A 19274-nucleotide genomic window follows, 5' to 3' on the forward strand; every position below is an offset into this window, starting at 1 on the left:
TCTGCTCCGGGCCGAACAAACCAAGGGACCTCAGCTGCTCCTCATACGCCTTGCCCTCCAGACCCTTCACCATCTTTGTTGCCCTACTTTGGACACTCTCTGACAGTTTTATCTCTTTCTTATATTCCTCACGCTAGTTTCTCTGCCTCCATCAAAAGGAAGCAGTGTCCATCTGTTTAGACAGAGATAAACAGTGAGAAAGATGTCTGGGAGGCACTGGGGTAGCAGTTCCTAAACCAGAAGCTGCAACACCAGATGGTATGGTGACGGCTGTGAGTGCTATCTTGAGCCTGAATGAAATCTGGCACTCGACGTTGGTCTTTGGGGTTGGGAGGCCAAGCAGAGCTTCCAGCAGGAACTAGGGCTGCAATCACAACCCTCCCTACCCTGGGGCCCCCCACAGGAAGGCCTGACTTTGTGCTGGAGCAGTTGTGGCCACAGGACCTGTGTGCGTCCTGTTAATGAGTAGCAGCATCCATTAGTGCTCCCGTTCCTTCCTCAGTGGGAAAGTAGATGGGATGTTAAGATTAATTCATCAGTGAAGATCGAGTCGTTTTCTTTTGGTGTGTCCACCATTACGGACACAGTCATATTTGCCAAGTCATATTTGTTCAAAAATATTTCCTACTCTGGTGTATTTTCTAAAGGCCAAGCCTCTGAATGGTTTTCTTTGTGCATTTGTCCTGCCTGCAGGCTGCTCTCAGAGCTCTCCACCTAAGCCTAGAAATTGTCGGTGCATTTCATGATGTGGTTTCATATCTTCTGGCTTTTGCTCAATTAGGAAATTCACCAAACTCTTTTTGTGCCTTAATCCCAGAGCCTCTGACCCCAGACTGGGGAGGAACTGAAAGGATTGGTAAGTTACAGATACTGCATGTTCAAGATAGATTTCTCCGAGTCCGCAAAATGAGTGTGAAATGCTGAGGGTGAGAAAGGGACAAAGCAAGTTTGAAGATGATATTGATGTTAACTGAAGACTAAAATCAAAACAAAATTCCATTCTATTTTTTTATGCCTTTTCTGTTCCATTTTCCTGGTGAAGGACTGTCATTTTTCAAGGTTGTACACAGGTCTGAAGCAGTCTCACAGAAAAGCAGCTCACCTACCAGGTTCAGGACTTCTGCTCCAGCAGGAAACAGAAAACATGGCCCAAAAATTGCTCTTCCGCCTCTCGCAAGTTTCTGTTAAGCCATCTGGTCAGCCTGTGGGGATTTTGTCTTTACCAGCAGATTAAAAAAAGCAGACTTTGCTTCCTTTAGTAAATCTGTCACTTGGTTCTATATCCAAAGGCTAAAACAGATGTGGCGTGTGTCGTCCTGCATGAACATGTATTTGTGTAGAAACAGTATGGGCTCTCCTAATAGCTTTGACCTGTTCTTCATGCTAACCTGTAGTGCAGGAGTAGGATTTACGTAGCTTTACTTTCGTGGTTAGGTATGTAACTCTGGTGTCTAACCACTAGCCGAGTACCTCTGCTGTCACTGACACTCTTGCTGGGCACTGTTACAAACACACCTTCATGGGAGTTGCTCATCCCAAGCTAAAATGTGTTTATAGTGAGTGGGATGAAACCCCCTCTGGAGCTGCCTGTATTCCTCTACTTAATGTTGCAGAAGCCCAATTAAACTTCATGACTGATAAACAGGCAACTAAAGTTACAGAAGACAACCTTGTCCCAAGTATTGAAGTGTTCTTGGCATATGTTTTTTTTCAGCCACTGCATTATTTCTGCTGTGTAGTGAGCCAGAGTTTCAAAACATGGCGTGCTATATATAGTCCCTTCTCTGTGCGTGTGTGTGTGTGTGCTGCAGGTCTGGACTGTTTTCATGCCACCTAGAAATGCTCGTGTTTATACACCTATAGATTTGGCACCACTCAGACACAACACAGGAGTAAAAACTTCACCTGCACAGCTTCCCTCCTGCCCTGGCATCTCTTAAAAATGAAAAATTGATTAAGTCCATTGGGTAAAAATATGAAACTGTTCAAGAATTGAGAAAAATTACTAGCTTTGTTTTTCAATGTGTCCGAATTTGTCATGTGATCCCTTATGTATTTTTTCTTTTTATGTGAGCAAGATTTTTATTACCAGTTCTGAATACATCTTCTTGAATTTTCTTTTTGGAAGGGAAGAAAGGACTCAGTGAATCATAAATACTCGTTATAGCTTTTATTTTAATACTGTGCTTGTGAATGTTTGATTTTGAAGTGGGCTTATTTTCTCCAGAAAGCACTCCCTGTTCTACGGTGCGTGCTCATTGTACCATTAGGTGTGTATTAGTGACTTCATTTGTAAATGGCTGAGAAAACTCATGTAAATTAGCATGTTTAATGAGCTTTGAAACAATCAAAAAGGCTGAGCTCAGTGCTCAGTGAGAAACCACATAACCAAATGTAGGAGGAATATTATATGCAAGGTGCTGCTTGAATTTCAGACACATCTAATGCGTGCCTAGCTACCACGCTGTTAAAACAGAAAGTGTGTACAATGGAGGAGTCCTCGGTACTCTGCTGTCTCCATAGAGCATTTTGTACAGACAATTTAACTGTGTTGCTCCTGACCAAGAGATCTTTCTTGTTGCTGTTGTTCAGGAATATTTTCCCTCTCCCTCAAATCAGAATATATAACTTTCTTAAACAATGACAGCCTGTGTAGCCTGACAGAAAGAACATTGGGTTTCTCTAATAGGTGCTTCAAAGTTAAATCACTTTTGCAGTGGATGTACCTTGGGAGGCAGTCCAGCTCCATGCACACCTTTTGTGCAAGCACCAAGTAAGAAAAGGTGCTCCTGTAAGAAAGGTAACTTAGGGAGGTCTGTTGCTTTGGGAAGGTTTTCTTTTTTTTTTTTTTTTTTTTCTTCTGTTGGGCTTAAAGAGAATCAAAAACTTCAGAGCCTTAGCAGAAAAATATTCACTAGCTTATAGAACTGAACCCCAATAGTATTTTATTGAAAATAGTTGGAGAAGCTGTCCCTATCATCATCTATCTGGTCACAACTAGTTTGGGTCTTTGGATTATGTAAAATGCCATCTTAGGACATGATTCTGCTCCCATTTGACAAATTTAATCTTGATATGATAACCAATAAGATGGAATATAGCACTGGCCTTGTTGGCATTCTGTAACGATTGACTTTTTAATTGGCGAGGATAATAATAGAACCGTTCAAGATGCTTGTAACTTTTCGTTCCTGTGCCTTGTCCTCCATTACTACCTCCTTGTAATTCTCCACCCATCATAATCTCTTTCCTTAAAGAATGTTTTTGTAGTGTTGAGGAGGATGGAAGTGCATTCTTTTTCTGCTTGCCAGGGTAAAGAGAAAATTACAGGAAGTCATGAGGTAGAAAAAACATGGAGGGAACAAGTGTTTACAGAACTGAGATATTTTTATGTACCTTTCCTGACACTTTATCTGGTAAACTTACTGTTCTTGGGACTCTAGGGAGTGAACTTCAAGAGATACAGAAAATGATTGACAGCCTCCAGAATCCACTAGATCCCAGTGAAGTAGCCCAACTGCTAGCTGCTCACAGAGAAGTGATGTTTCTACAGTTTGATGCGGCAATCCGACATCGACTACGGTAGGAATTACAGCCCCTCAGGGATAGGAGGGGCACCTTTTTTATTAGAGACTTTTTATGAGGCTTTTTAAGAGGCTTTCACAAGAAAGAAGATGTAGGAAAGATTAATTTAAATGTTGTGCGTGGTATCTGCTCCAAGATCGTGAAATGTACCTTGTAAGTGTAGACATATACCTCCTGTTGATTTTGTTTTCACCAAACTTGGTAAGAGTCCTTACATGCTTCATTGAAAAATCTTAACACAGGATGTCTGAGTACATCTGTCCTATTATCTGAACATTATAGCACCTTTATGTTCTAATTCATAGTTTACCAAATCAAGGAGGATGAGGAGGGAGGAGGATCTGCAGAGGCAGACTTAAGAATTCATCTTTTTGTTCTATTACAGGATCTACATTTTATATTTTCCTGTGTCAGAGAATGCTTAATAGCAGGTATAGGACTTCCAGGATACTGAGATCTCCATTTACCCTCCTGTAAAAAGTTAATCCCCCATCACAGAAACCAAAATAAGATATATTTTTCAGGACTTCCTAAAAAGCAACTGTCTCCCTTTTCTCCCCTCTCTCTTACCATATGTTGTCTGTCAGTAGCGATCACAGACTGGTTTGAATGTACTCAAGAGAAATCCTTGGCAGAACTGAAACAAGGGCAGGACATGCAAAAGTAAAGGAAATTTCAACTCTCCTCCCCTCAATAAAATCCACTGGTAGCATGACATAAGGCTGGATTTGTAGGTGTAATCAAAGACCATCTAATGGAGCCAGCAGGTTAGGGAGTCCACCAGAACAAAAAAAACTCCTGGACTTGGTCCTGAATAACACACAGGACCTAGTTCAGACTGCAACCATACTGTGTTTGCATAAAGCATCCTTAAAGGAACAGTGAAAGCCAAATAAGTATCACCATAGCTGGGATCAACTTCAAAAAGGGAAACTACATAAAAATTAGAATACTTAAATGAAAAAAAAAAAGGGGGGGGGGGGTTAGCTAAGGGAGTTAAATCCTTGCAGATGGCATGGAGACTCTTTGGAGACATACTGGAGGCACTCAAGAAATGTATACCACATGTGAACAAAGACGTAAGAAAGGGTAAGAGGATGCTGGTATTGCTAAACAGCAAGATGAAACAGATCGTTAAAGCAAGACAGCGTCCTTAAAAAAGCTGAAGTTTCATTCCAAAGAAGAAAATAGAAGGGAGTATAAACTGCGATGGGCTAAATGTAAAATGATTCAAGACATCCCAGGAATGATTTTTAGGAACAATTTTGCTGAAGGCATAGAGATAAATAATAATTCATATGTCAAATATATCAGGAGCGTTCAAATACATTCAAATATATACTACCAATCAGTAGGGCCAGTAGGTCTTCAGCGAAGATAAGGCAAGAGCACACATTTTTTTAAAAACAATTTTTTTCTGGATTCCATATAGCAGAGGTTCCCACACTGAAACCTTTTTTATGGGAGATGCATCGAGAGGATCTGCTGCAAATACAAGAGTTGCCACAAGAAGTTGTAGGGAGAAATGGGAGAAATGAACTGAAATGGGAGAAATGAACTGAAACAAAGTTTAGCAAGTTACCAAGAGCAGATAATGTTCAAGAATTATGAAAGAACTTGAGGATTAAAAAAAGAAAAAAAGGAAAAAAAAAAAAAAGAAGAGCCAAAGTACTGACTGTAGTGTCTAGTTTCTTGCATAGAACTGCTTTGATACCTGAAGACTGAAGATGACTGGTGTGTTGCCAGTTTTTAAAAAGGATTGCGAGAGTGATTTGGCTAATCACAGGCTGATAAACCTAATATTAATTAGGTTTAGGTTCAAATTAACAGAAACTGTAATAAAGCAGATGAATGGACAAATATGATGTATTTGGCAGGAGTCAGGACTCCTGGAAAATGCATTCACGCTTTACAGAAATTGGGGTTCCCTGAAAGTGTTAACAAACATAAATAAGAGGTTGATACAACTTGTCTGGATTCCCTGGAAGCTTTACTAGTCTCAATGGAGGCTCTTAAGGAGTCTAATCAGCTACTGGACATGGGAGGAGAGGGTCACATTTGTAAATAATTTGTTGAAATTTAGGAAGGAAAAGGCTGTAAATGGGTGACTGTAGTAGTGGATAAGGGAGGCTACCAGTGGTGTCTCACAGGAGTTTGAACTTCCTTCTGTGCTGTTCAGATGTTCATAGATGGCTTCAAAAAGGGACTGAAGCTGAAGTGATACGGTGTGTACATGACACCTAGATATCCAGAACATGAAGGGCAAGGGCTGATTGGAGAAGGACCTTACAAGACTGAGGGCAAAAATAAAATAGATGGAGGTCAGTGCGGCATTAAGCACATAAAGATGCAGCTGGGGGGGGAAAAAACTAATCCCAATGTGTAAAATGACAGCCTCTGACTTAACCGTTACAATGCAGTAAAGAAATCTCAGAGTTGTGACAGATAATTCTGTCAATATTTCAGTGCAGTAGCGATCAAAAAAAAAGAAAAAAAAATCAAATCAATTCCCTTTAGGAAATGTATGGAGAACAAAAATAAGAACACCACTCTATCACTGAATAAATCAGTGTTGATGAGGCTATGCAGTTCTGGCACTCCATAATAGAAAGGACAGAGAACTCAGGAAGGTTCCCAAGAAACCCCACAGATGATCAAAGACACAGAACAGGTTGCTGCATGGAGTAAGTAGGACTCGTGAGGTAGGACCTTTTTCTCAAACAAGGAACTGTGTGTTAACAGGAAGTATAAAGAAATGCAGTGTATCGTATGCTTCATCTTTATTATTTTTATTGCATGGGCAATTAGTTTCCATTTTTACAACACCATTTCTACCACAACACACCTACACAGGGTGTACAGTGTGGCACTAATTTATTCCTTTATGAACTTCTTTGCCAAGTTTGATCCCAGAAGCTGTTATTTGTCCCTGTAATTTCGTTGTTAGTCCTGCAACTGATAAGAACTGCATGGCATTTTTAAGAGTGCTTGTGTGTGTGTCAAAAATGAAAGAACAAGATCCTTTTCTTAGAGTTGCCATTCAAAGGAGCATGTGCAGCTACAGAAAGAGTTGGAGCTTAGATTGCTTCTCATATTGTGAGATCCACTTTATCATGGGCTCTTTGTTTTGAAAGCATGTGAATGAAATACAGGTGAATTGAGTATGACAAGGAGGCTGCGCTGAAATGGCAAAATCATGACTAAACTTGGTTGAATAATATATTTACATGATGCATAGGGTGTAGTAAAAAGTAGCTTTTGTTGTAGAACATTTGGAGACTTTTGAAGCAATCTAAATTATTTTTAATACAAAAATTTTGGTTCCTTCACAGGGAGACATTTTTGTCCTCAGGGAATGTTTCAGCCTACCAGAATGTTACAGACAGGATATCCCATGCACTGCCTCCACTTAGTAACTCTGTGATTCAGAGTGCATTTTCTTCACAGCTACGGCTCCCACAGTTCCTGGATCCTCAAAGCTGCAGGGTGAGTAAAGCATACCTGCAGAGACAGTCTTCATCTGTTTGCACTGAGCTCCTTGGAGAACAAAGTCCTCTGCAGTTCTTGCTGGGGTGCCTACTTTTCCCTACCATAGTGCAATGAACCTAATAGCTAATTAAAAAAAATCCCATGATCACAGCTTATTAACTTGATTCATCTTTTGGGGTCTTAGAAAATGCTGTCTACAAAAGTAAATAATAAAAATTTAGGATGCAATGTAATCACAATGGTGTCGGCAAAATGCAATTATTCTCTGTGCTGTACGTTGGAATGTTTTGCCTATCTTTACTCTATTGATGCTGTTTCTAACTTTCTGTTTTGGGTAATAATCCTTATGAGCTCTCTCATCACTTGGCAGCAGATTTGTTTGCCCGGCATGTCTGTCATGATTGTACATAAAGTGTTTAGGTCTACTGGTTTGTTAGCTATATCATCATGCAGAGGTACACAATGCCACATCAGCTGTCTGTATGCTAAAGAGGCACTTTGAATAACACTGGCAAAAAAGCTGGTGTAACGCTAAGGGAAGTAAAGGTGAGTCTGGCTGGTGATATTAGCATGTTCTGAGGTAATAGGCAATTTTAGATGACCATTCAAAGTTCATGTTTCCTCATGTTAATCCCATCGTTCTAATTTTCCAATACTCGATACTATTGTTTTATTTTTAAAAATGCCTTTTCTTGAACAAGGAGTTATAGGAATAGAATTTTCTTCCATTTCTGCCTTGATTTTGGTGACAATGACATATAAGACATCTTTAGTGTAATGGAGAAACAAGATTTGTACTTGCATGCAAAACTGCAATGTCTTTGATGAATAAGATGTAGGCTCCTTGGGGAATCTTGTCCTGATGCCTCTGAGATATGACCAGCAATAAATGATTGGCAGTCACTGAGTAGGAACCTAAGAGCTATTCTGTGGAGGCAGAAGTACCACGGCATCTTGGTAGGAAATACATTCTGGAATGAATCTTATTGCTTCCTTCCCAAAGAGAGATAATAGATGCTTCTCTCTTCTAATACATGGCCTACTTTCAAAGTCAGAGCAGAGTGTATCACAGATCAAGCATCTTGGCCTCTGAGTTGCCTTTTCTTGATCAAATTATATGGGAGTCTCATAACTAATTGAATGCTGTTCTTATTTATGAGCAGTTGTCTCTTTTCTTTTAGACACTCATGCATTTTCCTTGGAGGACATTCCTAATGGATGGAGGATTGTTTCCAGTCACTATCAACAACTCAATTAATGTAAATTACAACATGCAGGTACTGTAAGACAGCAGCCTTGTGCTTATGTTCAAAGACACAAAGACAAGATGAATCTACAATGCAAGAGGAAAATAAACTAATACTATCTTGTTTCCTGTCTTTGTTTTTTAAAGAACAGGAGTGAACCAAAAACATCTCTCCTTTTTTCTGTCCAAAAGCCCATTCTACTGTTTACTTCATGTTTGATCTTTCTCCAAGCAGAGCAGAGCATTTCTGTTGATAATGAACCTATAATTGTCATTTTTCTAGTGTGCTAGAACTAGAGAATCAGATTGTTTTTATGCATGGGCATATGGGTTTTAGGACCATGGTGCTAAAAGCTGGAACTCTATTTGGGTTTATAACACACACACAAAAAAACCCTGTGCTCACAGTAGCTGAGATTTACTATTGCTAAGCTCTGAGCTACAGACCTTCACAGACTCTCCCTTCCTCTCCAGCTGTGCCTGTGCAACCTGAGTGATGCAGACCGAAGAGTTGCTCACGGGGAGTTGACTGCAATGCAGTTTCTGATGGAGGATGTCTTGCAGAACTGCTACAGCTGTGCTGTGGAAGATCACAATGATTGTCAAGCCTCATTAGCTAAGAGCAAGCAGGTACTTCTGACAACTCAGTTTGTCTGGCATCATACAGCTTCTGTGTAGGACTCCCTTCAGGTTTTGCAACCAAATCTTTGTGAACTAAGAGACCCAGACCTGAGAAATGTTGTAATAACCTTACCTAAGTCTGTCCATCTGGTAAGAAGCCAAGGGAACAATGTTGTCTCCTACAAATCCTGAGTGCTCTTGAGAGAAGCCCTGGTGACTGATGCACCTTGAGGGCCTGCTGGTATTGCTAGAATTCTGGAGAAAGTGGAGATTGTCCTGACTTCTCCCCACAGCCCACATAAGGTCCAGCTCTTTCTTTAGCAAGAGCTACTCAGTGCCAAAGGGAAAGGAACAGCTTGGCCACTGTTTAAAAAAAAAGTTAGTCATGGAGAGGCAGAGTATTTGTATTGTGGACATGTATGTGAGGGATGCCTGCTGGGGGCACCTGCCAGAACCTACACAAAGGTTTGGTTCAAGGAGAGGGGAGAGATTCAAACTCCTTGTGATGGAAGACAGATAATGCTGACCAATTTGTAAGGTAAAATGGGTGAAGAGGACAAATGTAGTTATTTTAAGATCTGCTTCCTTCAACATCTGAGCTAAGAGTTTGATTTCTATAACAATACTTTTAGTTAGAGAAAAAAGCAGAGTTGATGTTGAAGATAACTCACTTGAAGGAAGCAGTGATATAACAAAGGATTTCACTTCTGTGTAATTTTATCCCCATCTCTGCTGTATGGAAGTACTCATTGCAGTCAAAAAGTAGCCCTGTTTTTTATACTGTGCTCCGAAGGACACTGGTGTACAGGCCAGCTGCAAGTTTTGATTGTGCAAGAGGCTGTCGCATGTCTCATTCCACTGTATATCGCATGAGATGCTATTAAGCAAAAAAGAACATGTGAAAAACTTGCCATAAAACTTTCTGAAGCAAAATATTTCTTTATGACTTTTCACAGAACTTGGCAGACATGATTGACACAAGTACTAACTGGTTGCAAAGCAGCAAAAAAATGTGCAAACTTTTGCTGAGGCATCAGGATCCAGTCCTATCATGTAACTTAATGAGATCTTTCCTGATACTGTGGAAGCAACTGGAAATGTTAAAGGCAGAATGGGGCCGGCTGAAGCTGAGGACTGAGGATATAAATACAGTTCCTCTCTACAAAGAGTTTTGTGAGCAATATGGGTAAGTTACTGTTGGATGCAAGAGTATTCCAAAGTGACTGAAAAGATGACAAAGGAAGGAAGCCTCTGCCTTCTTTATCCATTTTCCTCCTGTCACCCTCTTTCACTTGCTTTTTTTTTAAAATCTATATTTATTTTTTCTCATTATTAACCTAGTGCTTTTGCTTTCCTCTAGAGGCTTGAAAGCTGCCTTTCTTTCCTGTGTTTCCATATGGTTGTTTTTTTCCTCTTTCTATGTCTATTCAGATTGTTTGCTGATGATGTTTTCCAAGTGCATTCTTCGCAGTTGTGTGACCTGCCTCTGTATTTCAAGCCTCATAAATAATGTTAAGTACAGTATTTTAATAAATGGTAATTTTGGAAGCCTGTTAGATGAAAAATAGTAGAATTCTTCCTAACCCCCTCACTTGGCTCAACTTGGAGCAGTCAAGAATAGAAAACTGGAAGATTTCCATGAGAGAGGCCCTTCTGGAAGTAGAAAATGGAACACTGCCTTTTAAAAAGCCTTGTCCCCAGAAACCACAAAAAAGGAATGCGAAAGAGCAAGATAGGTGAAGTAAGGGTGAAATCTGTGCATGAAAGTGCTGAAAGACAAAGCTGTCATGCAAGGGAGCATGGAGGAAGCAATGCTTACTGGGCCTCTGCTTACAAGGCCAAGGTGTTTTGGACTGACAGGTTGGAATCCACCACAGAAAGTTTTGTGTTTGCAAACAGGGGTGATCTCCATGTGGCAAGGATAGGACTGTTTTGAAGCTCCTGGGATATGCTGTACCCCCGAAAAATCCCACCATGTTTCCCTTCTCCACACCCTCACCTTTCCCCCTTGCATAGACGAGAGTTTCCTTCTTCCTTCTCCCTGAACACTGTGGTAACCTTTGTGTCAGGCCATCAAAGGTTTAAAAGGCAGCGTGATTAAAGCAATAAAATGTAACAAGGTATATGTGCCTTGCTAATAGCTCCTCTGCCTCTCAGAGCAAAGGGCACATCTGCCTTGGCACTTAGCACTCAGGAGCGCTTCGCAAACCTGTGACCAGGAGTGAAGGAGAGCAGTCAGAGGAGGTGGAAGGAATTTCTTTGTCTACTTCACTGACAGTGATGGACATCTGCTTGTTGGTGACCAGATCTCCCTGCTTTATCTGGCTGATGCCCTGTTTCTTCCCCTCAGTTTTCTCTTTGCGTTTTTATAAACCTGGAGAAATTACTGAACTATATAATAAGGCAGGATCCATGCAAAAGAGACTCCTGTCCTGTTTGGAGGTTGAGTGGGAATAACCCAGTGGGCATATTCAGTGCCTTAGACATATTCTGCAGAGGTTAGGAACAGGGGCAAGGGAAGGAAAAGTGAAACTAAGGTCCAAAGTCAGTAAATGCAAACACAGTAATTTTGAGAAAGAATTTCTGAAATACCCATGTTTTGGTGATTCTAGCACAGACATCTTGCACCCGGCCATGAAAGCCATAGCCAGACAAGTGGGCACAGAGGAGGACTTTGGAGGGCCTGTTACAAGCACTCAGCATATACTTCCCCCAAAAGGAGCATCAGAAATTGAAATGAAAGTGTATCAGGTAAGGGGAGGATCATTAATGCGTGCATCACAATCTGGTGGGCACCTGTGGAGGCTGTTGAAGGGGGGCGTTCAGCAGATGTGGATGACTGGGGATGGTCTGCAATGGCACCTCTGCTTTGTGGAGCAAGGTGTGGGTCTTGGGACGGCCAATGGCAGCAGGAGAGCGAGCCTACCTCTGTCCAAAGCACGTGCGCTGCAGGGAGAGGCATGAAGTCACCCCAAAATTATATTAACCATGATACTGTACCTGGAACTACTGTATTTTAGAAAAGAATGGAAAGAGCAGAATTGTGTCGGCTTAGTCTGGTAGTTTTTGATATTTAGCAGGTGGTTTTATAAACAATATAGACATCTAGTATAAGCTAAGTATTAAACCTGATTCCAGCTTCAAAAGCTCCTGGAAAGCCTGGAAATCCACATGATCCATGATGTGCAGAAGAAGATTAAACTGGAGATGACTCTGGTGACATCTGAAAGAGCCAGACAAGAGAGCAGCCTCCCCACTGGTAAGGAGAGTTAAAATACCGTTGCTGGGACATGTGGGGGCCACAGACTCAGAGCTGAAAAGCAGCCCTGATGCTTACAGAAGTAAAGCTGCCCTGTGTGTGGACAAGAAGGCAGGTTTGATCTCAGCTCCCCACATCCCCATTTGGAGGCCAGGGACCGGCTGAACCATGGGAGGGTATCATTGATTGAAAATGGCATCAAATTCAGATTCCCTACATCTAATATTTGACTTTCTCATTATACGATGAACATTTAACCATAATCATTGCAAAGACAATGTTGCAGACAGCACTGAACTCTAATTATTCTGGAATTTGCAGGCAGCTTGAAACAGACTGATAAGAAAGTACTTCTCTCCTCCTCTGTAATGGAGTGTTAATATTTTAGGCATAGCAGTGTAATCTAAATGCCAGACTTTTTAGCATGTTACATGTTTGCTTTGTACAATGACAGCATGGGTATTCACAGGCACATCGAGTACAAAAAGAAAAAGTGGACATAAAAGGGATGAAAAATATGCCCAACTGCCTCTGGCTGAGGTTGCAGGCAGCCATAATTACTGTACAGAAATGTTCAATTTCACACAAAAGCCATGTTCTTTTCTCAGTATTTACAGAAAACTCCTATACACAATTGTGGGCTGGGTCATTATTGACGGAACTGGTCCATAATGAAATTGCATTTTGGCTTTGATACCAGAATAAATGTGATATTGCAGCTCAACACAGCTTTTGCAATCTGTTTGCAATGACATTTACTTTTTGTTGTAAACATTTTTGGAAAGCTGAGAAACCTTAAGCTGTACAGCACGCCCAGTGTCAAATCCCAGGGATTACTGAGGGATCAATATTTTGTGACAGTGATACCCACTGATGTGTGGTCTGTTTTGTTTTGTTTTCTTTTCTTTTTCTCCCTCTATTCTTGCAGAGCTCTGGAAACATAGGGTAATGCAAGAAAATTTCTCAGTTGTACGACCACAGATAGTTGAAACATTTGTTCAAAGCCTGATGGAAAACTACCAAGAATCAGATACAGAGGTACATATTCTGCATTTCTATCTAAGCGACAATTAAGCCATGTTTACAGCTTTGTTTATTAAAGCTCTTGTCAATCACTGACCTAAAAGAGAAACACATTTCTTAAGCTTTTGAGCTCATATTCAGATTATGTTGTTTTGTAATAGCAGTATTGGCAGCAAGCTTGTGTATTGCCCTGCTGCCTTGTGACAGCTTTATTTCAGATCTCAGGACTGTAATAATGCGAGGATGAGTTAGGGCTGCAGGTTTATATCCAACCGCAGTGCAGGATTGCAGGGCTTTATGCACGCTTTAAGCAGGGGAAATTCTTCTTCCTGAGTCAGTGCTAAATCAGGGGTCCAGAATTATGTTAGGAAACAGTTTTATTTTTTTTTTTAGTGAAATCTAAAGAAAATATTTACGACAAAATGACCATTTCAGGTTAAAAATCACAATGCATGGGTTTTTTCTGAGAGCAGGAATGTTGGGGCCCAACAGCTCAGGCAGTTTCTGAGCTGGTGAAAACATTTCTCTACTGAAAATTGTCTTTTAGCTTCAGATAGAAAGAAATACGTTATACAGTTCTAGCTAGAACCAGCCAAAAACCTGACAAATTTGTTTACCACTAGATCAGTGAAACTGTAGATTGGGTAAAAACATTTACATTGAATAATTTTATTTTTGCATCACTTTGATATCACAGAAACATTTAATTTACAATAAGGTGACCATATTTCATTTTGACATATGCTGTATATGGCAGCTTGTGACTCAGGCAAGCTGTAAGATTTCTTTTTTGTTTTTCCTAGGTTACTTTTAAAAAAAGCCATTTACAACAGTGTCTTACCGTACTGGGCTGTGACATCATGGCCAGAGAACGCAGCAACTTTGAGACCTACTCCATGTTTTATGAAAATATTCTCCAGCAGCTGCATCATCTACTTTACCAAAAAGAACAAGTATGCTCAGAGCATTGATTCTACTCTTCAAGAACAGGGCAAAGAGGTTTCTCTGGGTGGGAGGTACTTGCTAAGTAAAAATGAAAGCCAAGCTGTCAGGCTGGGAATTTGCTGAGGTGGAGTTGGGCTACACGAGCACAGTCACTGTGCACCTTTGTGCTTTCCTTCAGGAGCTGCATGCGGTGGAAGAAGGTGGCAACCAAGGCGATATGGCTCTGATGCAGGTTGGTGGTGATGGCCTGTCGACTGGTAGGGCTTAGCGGTCCCATTTGGGACAAAACATGGTGACAGTCTTTGAGAAGAAAGGTAAGGGGGCCCTGGGGCTGCTGTTCCTTTGCTCAGTGCCAGAAGGAATTGTGAAATAAAGATAACCTGGAGGCAAAGGTAGTAGTAGCCTGCTGTTCTCTGGTTCATGTTCAGAATGGATGATATACTGGTAATCTTTTAACTTAACCTTCCACTGATGGGCCTCTCTTCCTACACGAGGCATTTTCCCAGAGCACTTCAGTCATATGCATTGAGCAAGATAGAAACAGAAGTGGGTCAGGCACGTAGGCTATGCTGCAGTGTAGGTGCCAGGTAGGCTGCATGATGGTTGCATAAACAACTCCCCTCAAGTTGACTTGACTTTGCAACTTCATCTGTGTTTTTTTTTAGGATAGCGGGTATGTGTGGGTGGAATTTTCTGAAGAAGTAAATCCAGCCAATAAATTGGAAATGCCATCTTGTGGTATCATGTGATATCCCTATAATCTATTAGCTCAGTTGGAGGCTTGGCTCCATCAACATAAACGCCACTGCTAGAGGCATGTCAGCTTCCACAGAAACCTACAGTACAGAGAAGACTGCTTGAGTTTCAGGGATGTTTGCACACCAGCGTTGGAATACCTGCATGTTTTTCAGTTTTTGAAAGATTTCAGTTTTTCTTCTCAGTGCTTCTTACCTGTTTCTTGACCCACTTTCTCATGCTCTTTCCAGTTTTTGCCCCCCTATCTTTTTTCTGTACAGTGTCTTGTCAGCAACCTCTCTTCTTCCCTGATTTCACTGTCTGCATGTTTTGGGAAGCTGGGGTGAGAGGGAAGGTGAGAAACATGTGTGAGGTTTGAGCTGGGTGGAAAGATATGGGAAGAGTTGGTGGGACTTTCCAGGAGTCTGTGTGCACTGGAGTCTCTCCTCCCCTCCCCTTTGCCAGCCCATCACCACCAAATCCCTGTCTCATCTGCTTCTTCTTTCAAGTACAAGACAGCTTATCCCTTGTGACTGGCCAGCCTGAGTAGCTGCCTACTGTCTCTGGGCTCCGCTTTAACCTCAGAAGAGACTTGTTTCCAGTTCCACTTGTCTTCTCATTAGCCTACAGCAATTAATAGGGGCTACTACAAGTCTGAAGAGAGCAAGTTCAGTTGCTCAGGAGAGGTGACAGAAACCACGACAAAGGTTCAGGCATGATCAGTCATAATGGAATAGCAGACAATTTAAAACCTGAAAAGTCTCTAGGGAACATACATAGACCATGTGGGTTTTGTTTGTTTGTTTGTTTGTTTTTCCCAATGTACTCTGCATTTGACTGACTTTTTGCTTATTTTACAAAAAAAGGCATCCAAAGCAGATGAAAACTAGTTCTGCTCTGAATAAAGATCAACAGAATTTTTCGGTAGGGCTAGAATACGTGTATTTTCCCCAACATTCATTTTCAGAAATCTCTAGATAATGATTTCTGTAAGACAAAAAAAAAAAAAAAAAAAAAAAAAAAAAAAAAAGAACATTTCAGTGAGAAACTCAAGTTATTAGCATTTATTACTTAGACCTGGCACGCAGAGGTGCCAGGCAACTTTAAAAGCAGAGTGTGCTGTTGGCTGTACCTACAATGCCTATTTCTTATCTTAATAATGTAATACGCTAAGAATGTTTTTTAGCTTTCCTCCATTGTGCTCATCCAGTTTTAAATGCTATTCAGTGGTATGAGAATGACCAAATTCTTACACCTAGCAATGACCCACCTATGTGAAATGTAAATGATGTCATTTAAATCTCTTTAAATTCTACCATGCACCTTCCTATTTGTGCTAACCTGCGTGCCCTTTCTGAGAATATGTTAATTGTCAAATATCAACAAATGGAACACATAATTGTTTTTATCGTATATTAAATGGTCTGTATGTACAAGCTTATCAGCAGACAGCACGTGTGCTCCGATAAATGTGTTACCTCACAGCTTACTGAACAAAGCCTGGTCACAATTCTGGCTTTCTCTCTGGAGGCAAGGTAGATTATGCTACAGGAGGCCAGGCTCACCTGCAGAGTAGACCTGTGCACAAGATCTTCTCCCAAAATCAGGTTCCCAAATCCTGCTCTCTAATCTCTAATCCTGTTCCTCCCTCCTGCACTCTCTTTTTCTTCTGTCAGTTCTCATACCCACTACATCTTTCTTTCCTGATTACCACAAAGAGACTTTTTAAGGTTATATATGAATTTTCCCCCCTTCAAGGATTGGTCTTGAACTGCCACAATTCTTCCTACTGTTTCCAAGAAGAAAAAATATTTCTAAAACCAACAGAGATGTACCTAATGGATTATGGGTTATTTCAATGTTTTTTTTTCATCTAGTCACTCAGATAGGACGATATTGTCACTCTCATACTTAATTCTGTATCATGCTACGTATTCAGAGCTCTGAATCATTTACTCCTATGCTATGGTGTTTGCTCATCTCTAGCTTTGCTCATTCACTTTCTCTGCTGTGATAGATTGCGGGGCTGAGTCATGGAATGATTATGGAAATAACCGCTCTCAGAGCCCAGGTCGCTGACTTAGAGGAAGAAAATCTCAGTCTCAAAGAGAAGATAAGGAAAGAAATACAGGATGAATACGAATCATTAGTGCAGAACCTATTTGTGACTTTTGTCCATCTAAAAGTAGGTACAGAATAAGACGGGGTACCTAATTGGTCTTTTTTGTGCTGCTGATAATTTGCCAGTATGTGTAACACTCAAAGGAATAAATTGCTGTAGTGTGCCAGGTGGATGAGTGGGTGAATCATTTATCTCCTGCTGTATATTTTAGAAGCATCCTGTAAAAATGTCTGGTAGAAAAATTGTGTACTTGTTCCAAGACAGGAGGCATAGTCTCAGTGGAACAGGTACCACATTATAGAGAGTGATAGAAGCTCTTTTTAGTTACTGTGGAGGGAACTTTTTGGATATAATACTTCAGTTTGTAATATTCTACATTATATTTCTTGAAAACTTTATGTCCAGTGTGTAATAGTATTGCTTACTCTAACAATGCCTTTGTTTTTCAAGTAGTCTGCTGTTTTCTGTGGTGCACTATCATATGTCATTACTTACAAAAATAAGGATACCGCAGTCTAGCCTGTAAAAATTGACCTGATTGTGACTGTGTGTCACAATAGGACAACTATTAGCAACTACTGCTGTAGAACAACTGCCTGTAGCAGATCCCCAGGGTTTTTATTCACGGTCCATAAGCCCATCAATGTCTGTGATCAGGACAAGAGTGACTTGAGGAATACTGAAATTCCTTTTGCAGTCCTGAGGGTGAGACCATTTTTCACCAGAAAGCCTATTTTATCACCATGGTGCCTCCGCTTCCATTAAATGCATACCTCTCAGGATTGCCAATAATTTGTCTATAAATGACACAATTGAAATTCCGCTCCTTGCAATGTCCAGATGTAAGAAGAATATTGTTGTCTTCCTGATACATTGATTGTAGGGAAATAATTATCAAGAAAGACCATCTGGTTGTGACTTCTGAAATCTTTTGAATGTTGCTTTTCCCGTATGTGCACATTTAACCTCCAGTGGGTTCTGTTTGTAACTGCAGGGGAAGTTGGATGTCTATCGACTTAGCATTGAGCAACGAGTGCTTGAAATCATCAGTGAAGTGAGAAGGGAAGGAGTTGACAATATGATTGATCTGAAGAAAAAGTTTGGATCCTCTGAAAATAACGGTGACTTGAAAGAATACTTGTCTAAAGTAAGGAAACATATGTATGTCAGTAAATGAACACAAGGATAACAACACAAGGTTAAGCTTGCTGAAGATGGTTTAAGTTACTGCATTCTATCTTCAACATCAGCTGGGTGAAGAGCATAAAGGTGGCCCATTACTAGACTCTTTTAATGGCTACTCATTTGTCAGGCTGTCGTGAATCAATCATCTTTGACTGTGTCTTTCTACTCCAAGTACAGAAATTTTCAGCCAGATCCAGTCCTTAGATCCTGAATATCTGCATGTATTTGAATTGAGTATGGTTTTAAACTTAGAAAGTATGGTGTTAGTTTCACTCATGACAGATAAAGCAGAGTTCCTATGTAGGTGAACATCAGAGGTTAAACTTCCATCTGAATAAGTGTAAAAGTGAACTCATATTCAATCACGTCAGACTGTGCTGTCATCTGTTGTCATTTTCCCAATTTTGCAGGGAGGAAACAGAAAATGAAGTTGCAGTGACCCAGATAAATGTGTTGATAGGTGTTTTATCTTATTGTGCAAGCTGTTCACATAAAAAAGTGGGGACAGAATCCTTTTTTTCCATTTGGGGTTACTTAGAATAAGAATATATTCAACTTTGTTTTGAAAAAGTGTCCCCCAAATTGATGTTCTGGGAGTTATAAACTAAAGCCTGGGAAGTAATTTTGAGGCTACAATTTCCAAATCAATCCCTTTTATAGTCAAACACATCTCTCCTTGGTAAAGTTCAATTTGTACTGAAACTATGATAGTCAGTCAGTGAATACAAATGAGATCAAATGGATAATGGCTAAATACTTCTGTCTGAAGCAAATATGCCTCCAGATCTTTCAAGCAGAGAAGTTTGTAAAACAGGATATAAATGTAATACCACTGTAGTGAGAAGGGCTTTCGACCCTCCCAGTGAACCTGGGGGATAGGAATGCCCAGAAGTAAATGAGGAACTAGTGGAAATGGAAGAGTTCCATGCCTGAGAAGGCTGCAGGGAAATGTCCACATTCCCACTTGGAAAGGACAATGTGCAGAGGCAGTGAACAAGGAGAGCAGAGAGCTCACATGCAGTCCAATGGCTACGGTGTGGGCAGGGTCGTGGAAACTTGTTGGG

The 19274-nt window shown here is 40.6% G+C and overlaps 1 protein-coding gene across 3 annotated transcripts in view; it reads left to right on the forward strand.

The window, feature by feature from the left end:
* The window catches only part of LOC121067299, an 89974-nt gene that overhangs the window by 55579 nt on the left and 15121 nt on the right, over window positions 1-19274 (forward strand). For 2 of the 3 annotated variants that reach the window (XM_040551599.1, XM_040551600.1), the window contains exons 29-41: window positions 694-856; window positions 3444-3582; window positions 6918-7071; window positions 8256-8351; window positions 8795-8950; window positions 9898-10127; window positions 11554-11692; window positions 12080-12200; window positions 13129-13238; window positions 14027-14176; window positions 14347-14400; window positions 16921-17088; window positions 18020-18172. In XM_040551599.1, coding sequence (XP_040407533.1) covers window positions 694-856; window positions 3444-3582; window positions 6918-7071; window positions 8256-8351; window positions 8795-8950; window positions 9898-10127; window positions 11554-11692; window positions 12080-12200; window positions 13129-13238; window positions 14027-14176; window positions 14347-14400; window positions 16921-17088; window positions 18020-18172 — 1833 coding nt within the window. Of the gene's footprint in view, window positions 1-693; window positions 857-3443; window positions 3583-6917; window positions 7072-8255; window positions 8352-8794; window positions 8951-9897; window positions 10128-11553; window positions 11693-12079; window positions 12201-13128; window positions 13239-14026; window positions 14240-14346; window positions 14401-16920; window positions 17089-18019; window positions 18173-19274 lie in introns of those variants that run through there. The other variant, XM_040551601.1, reaches the window with a different exon arrangement.

This window comes from Cygnus olor, chromosome 3 (assembly GCF_009769625.2).
Source record: "Cygnus olor isolate bCygOlo1 chromosome 3, bCygOlo1.pri.v2, whole genome shotgun sequence".
Lineage (NCBI taxonomy): Eukaryota > Metazoa > Chordata > Aves > Anseriformes > Anatidae > Cygnus > Cygnus olor.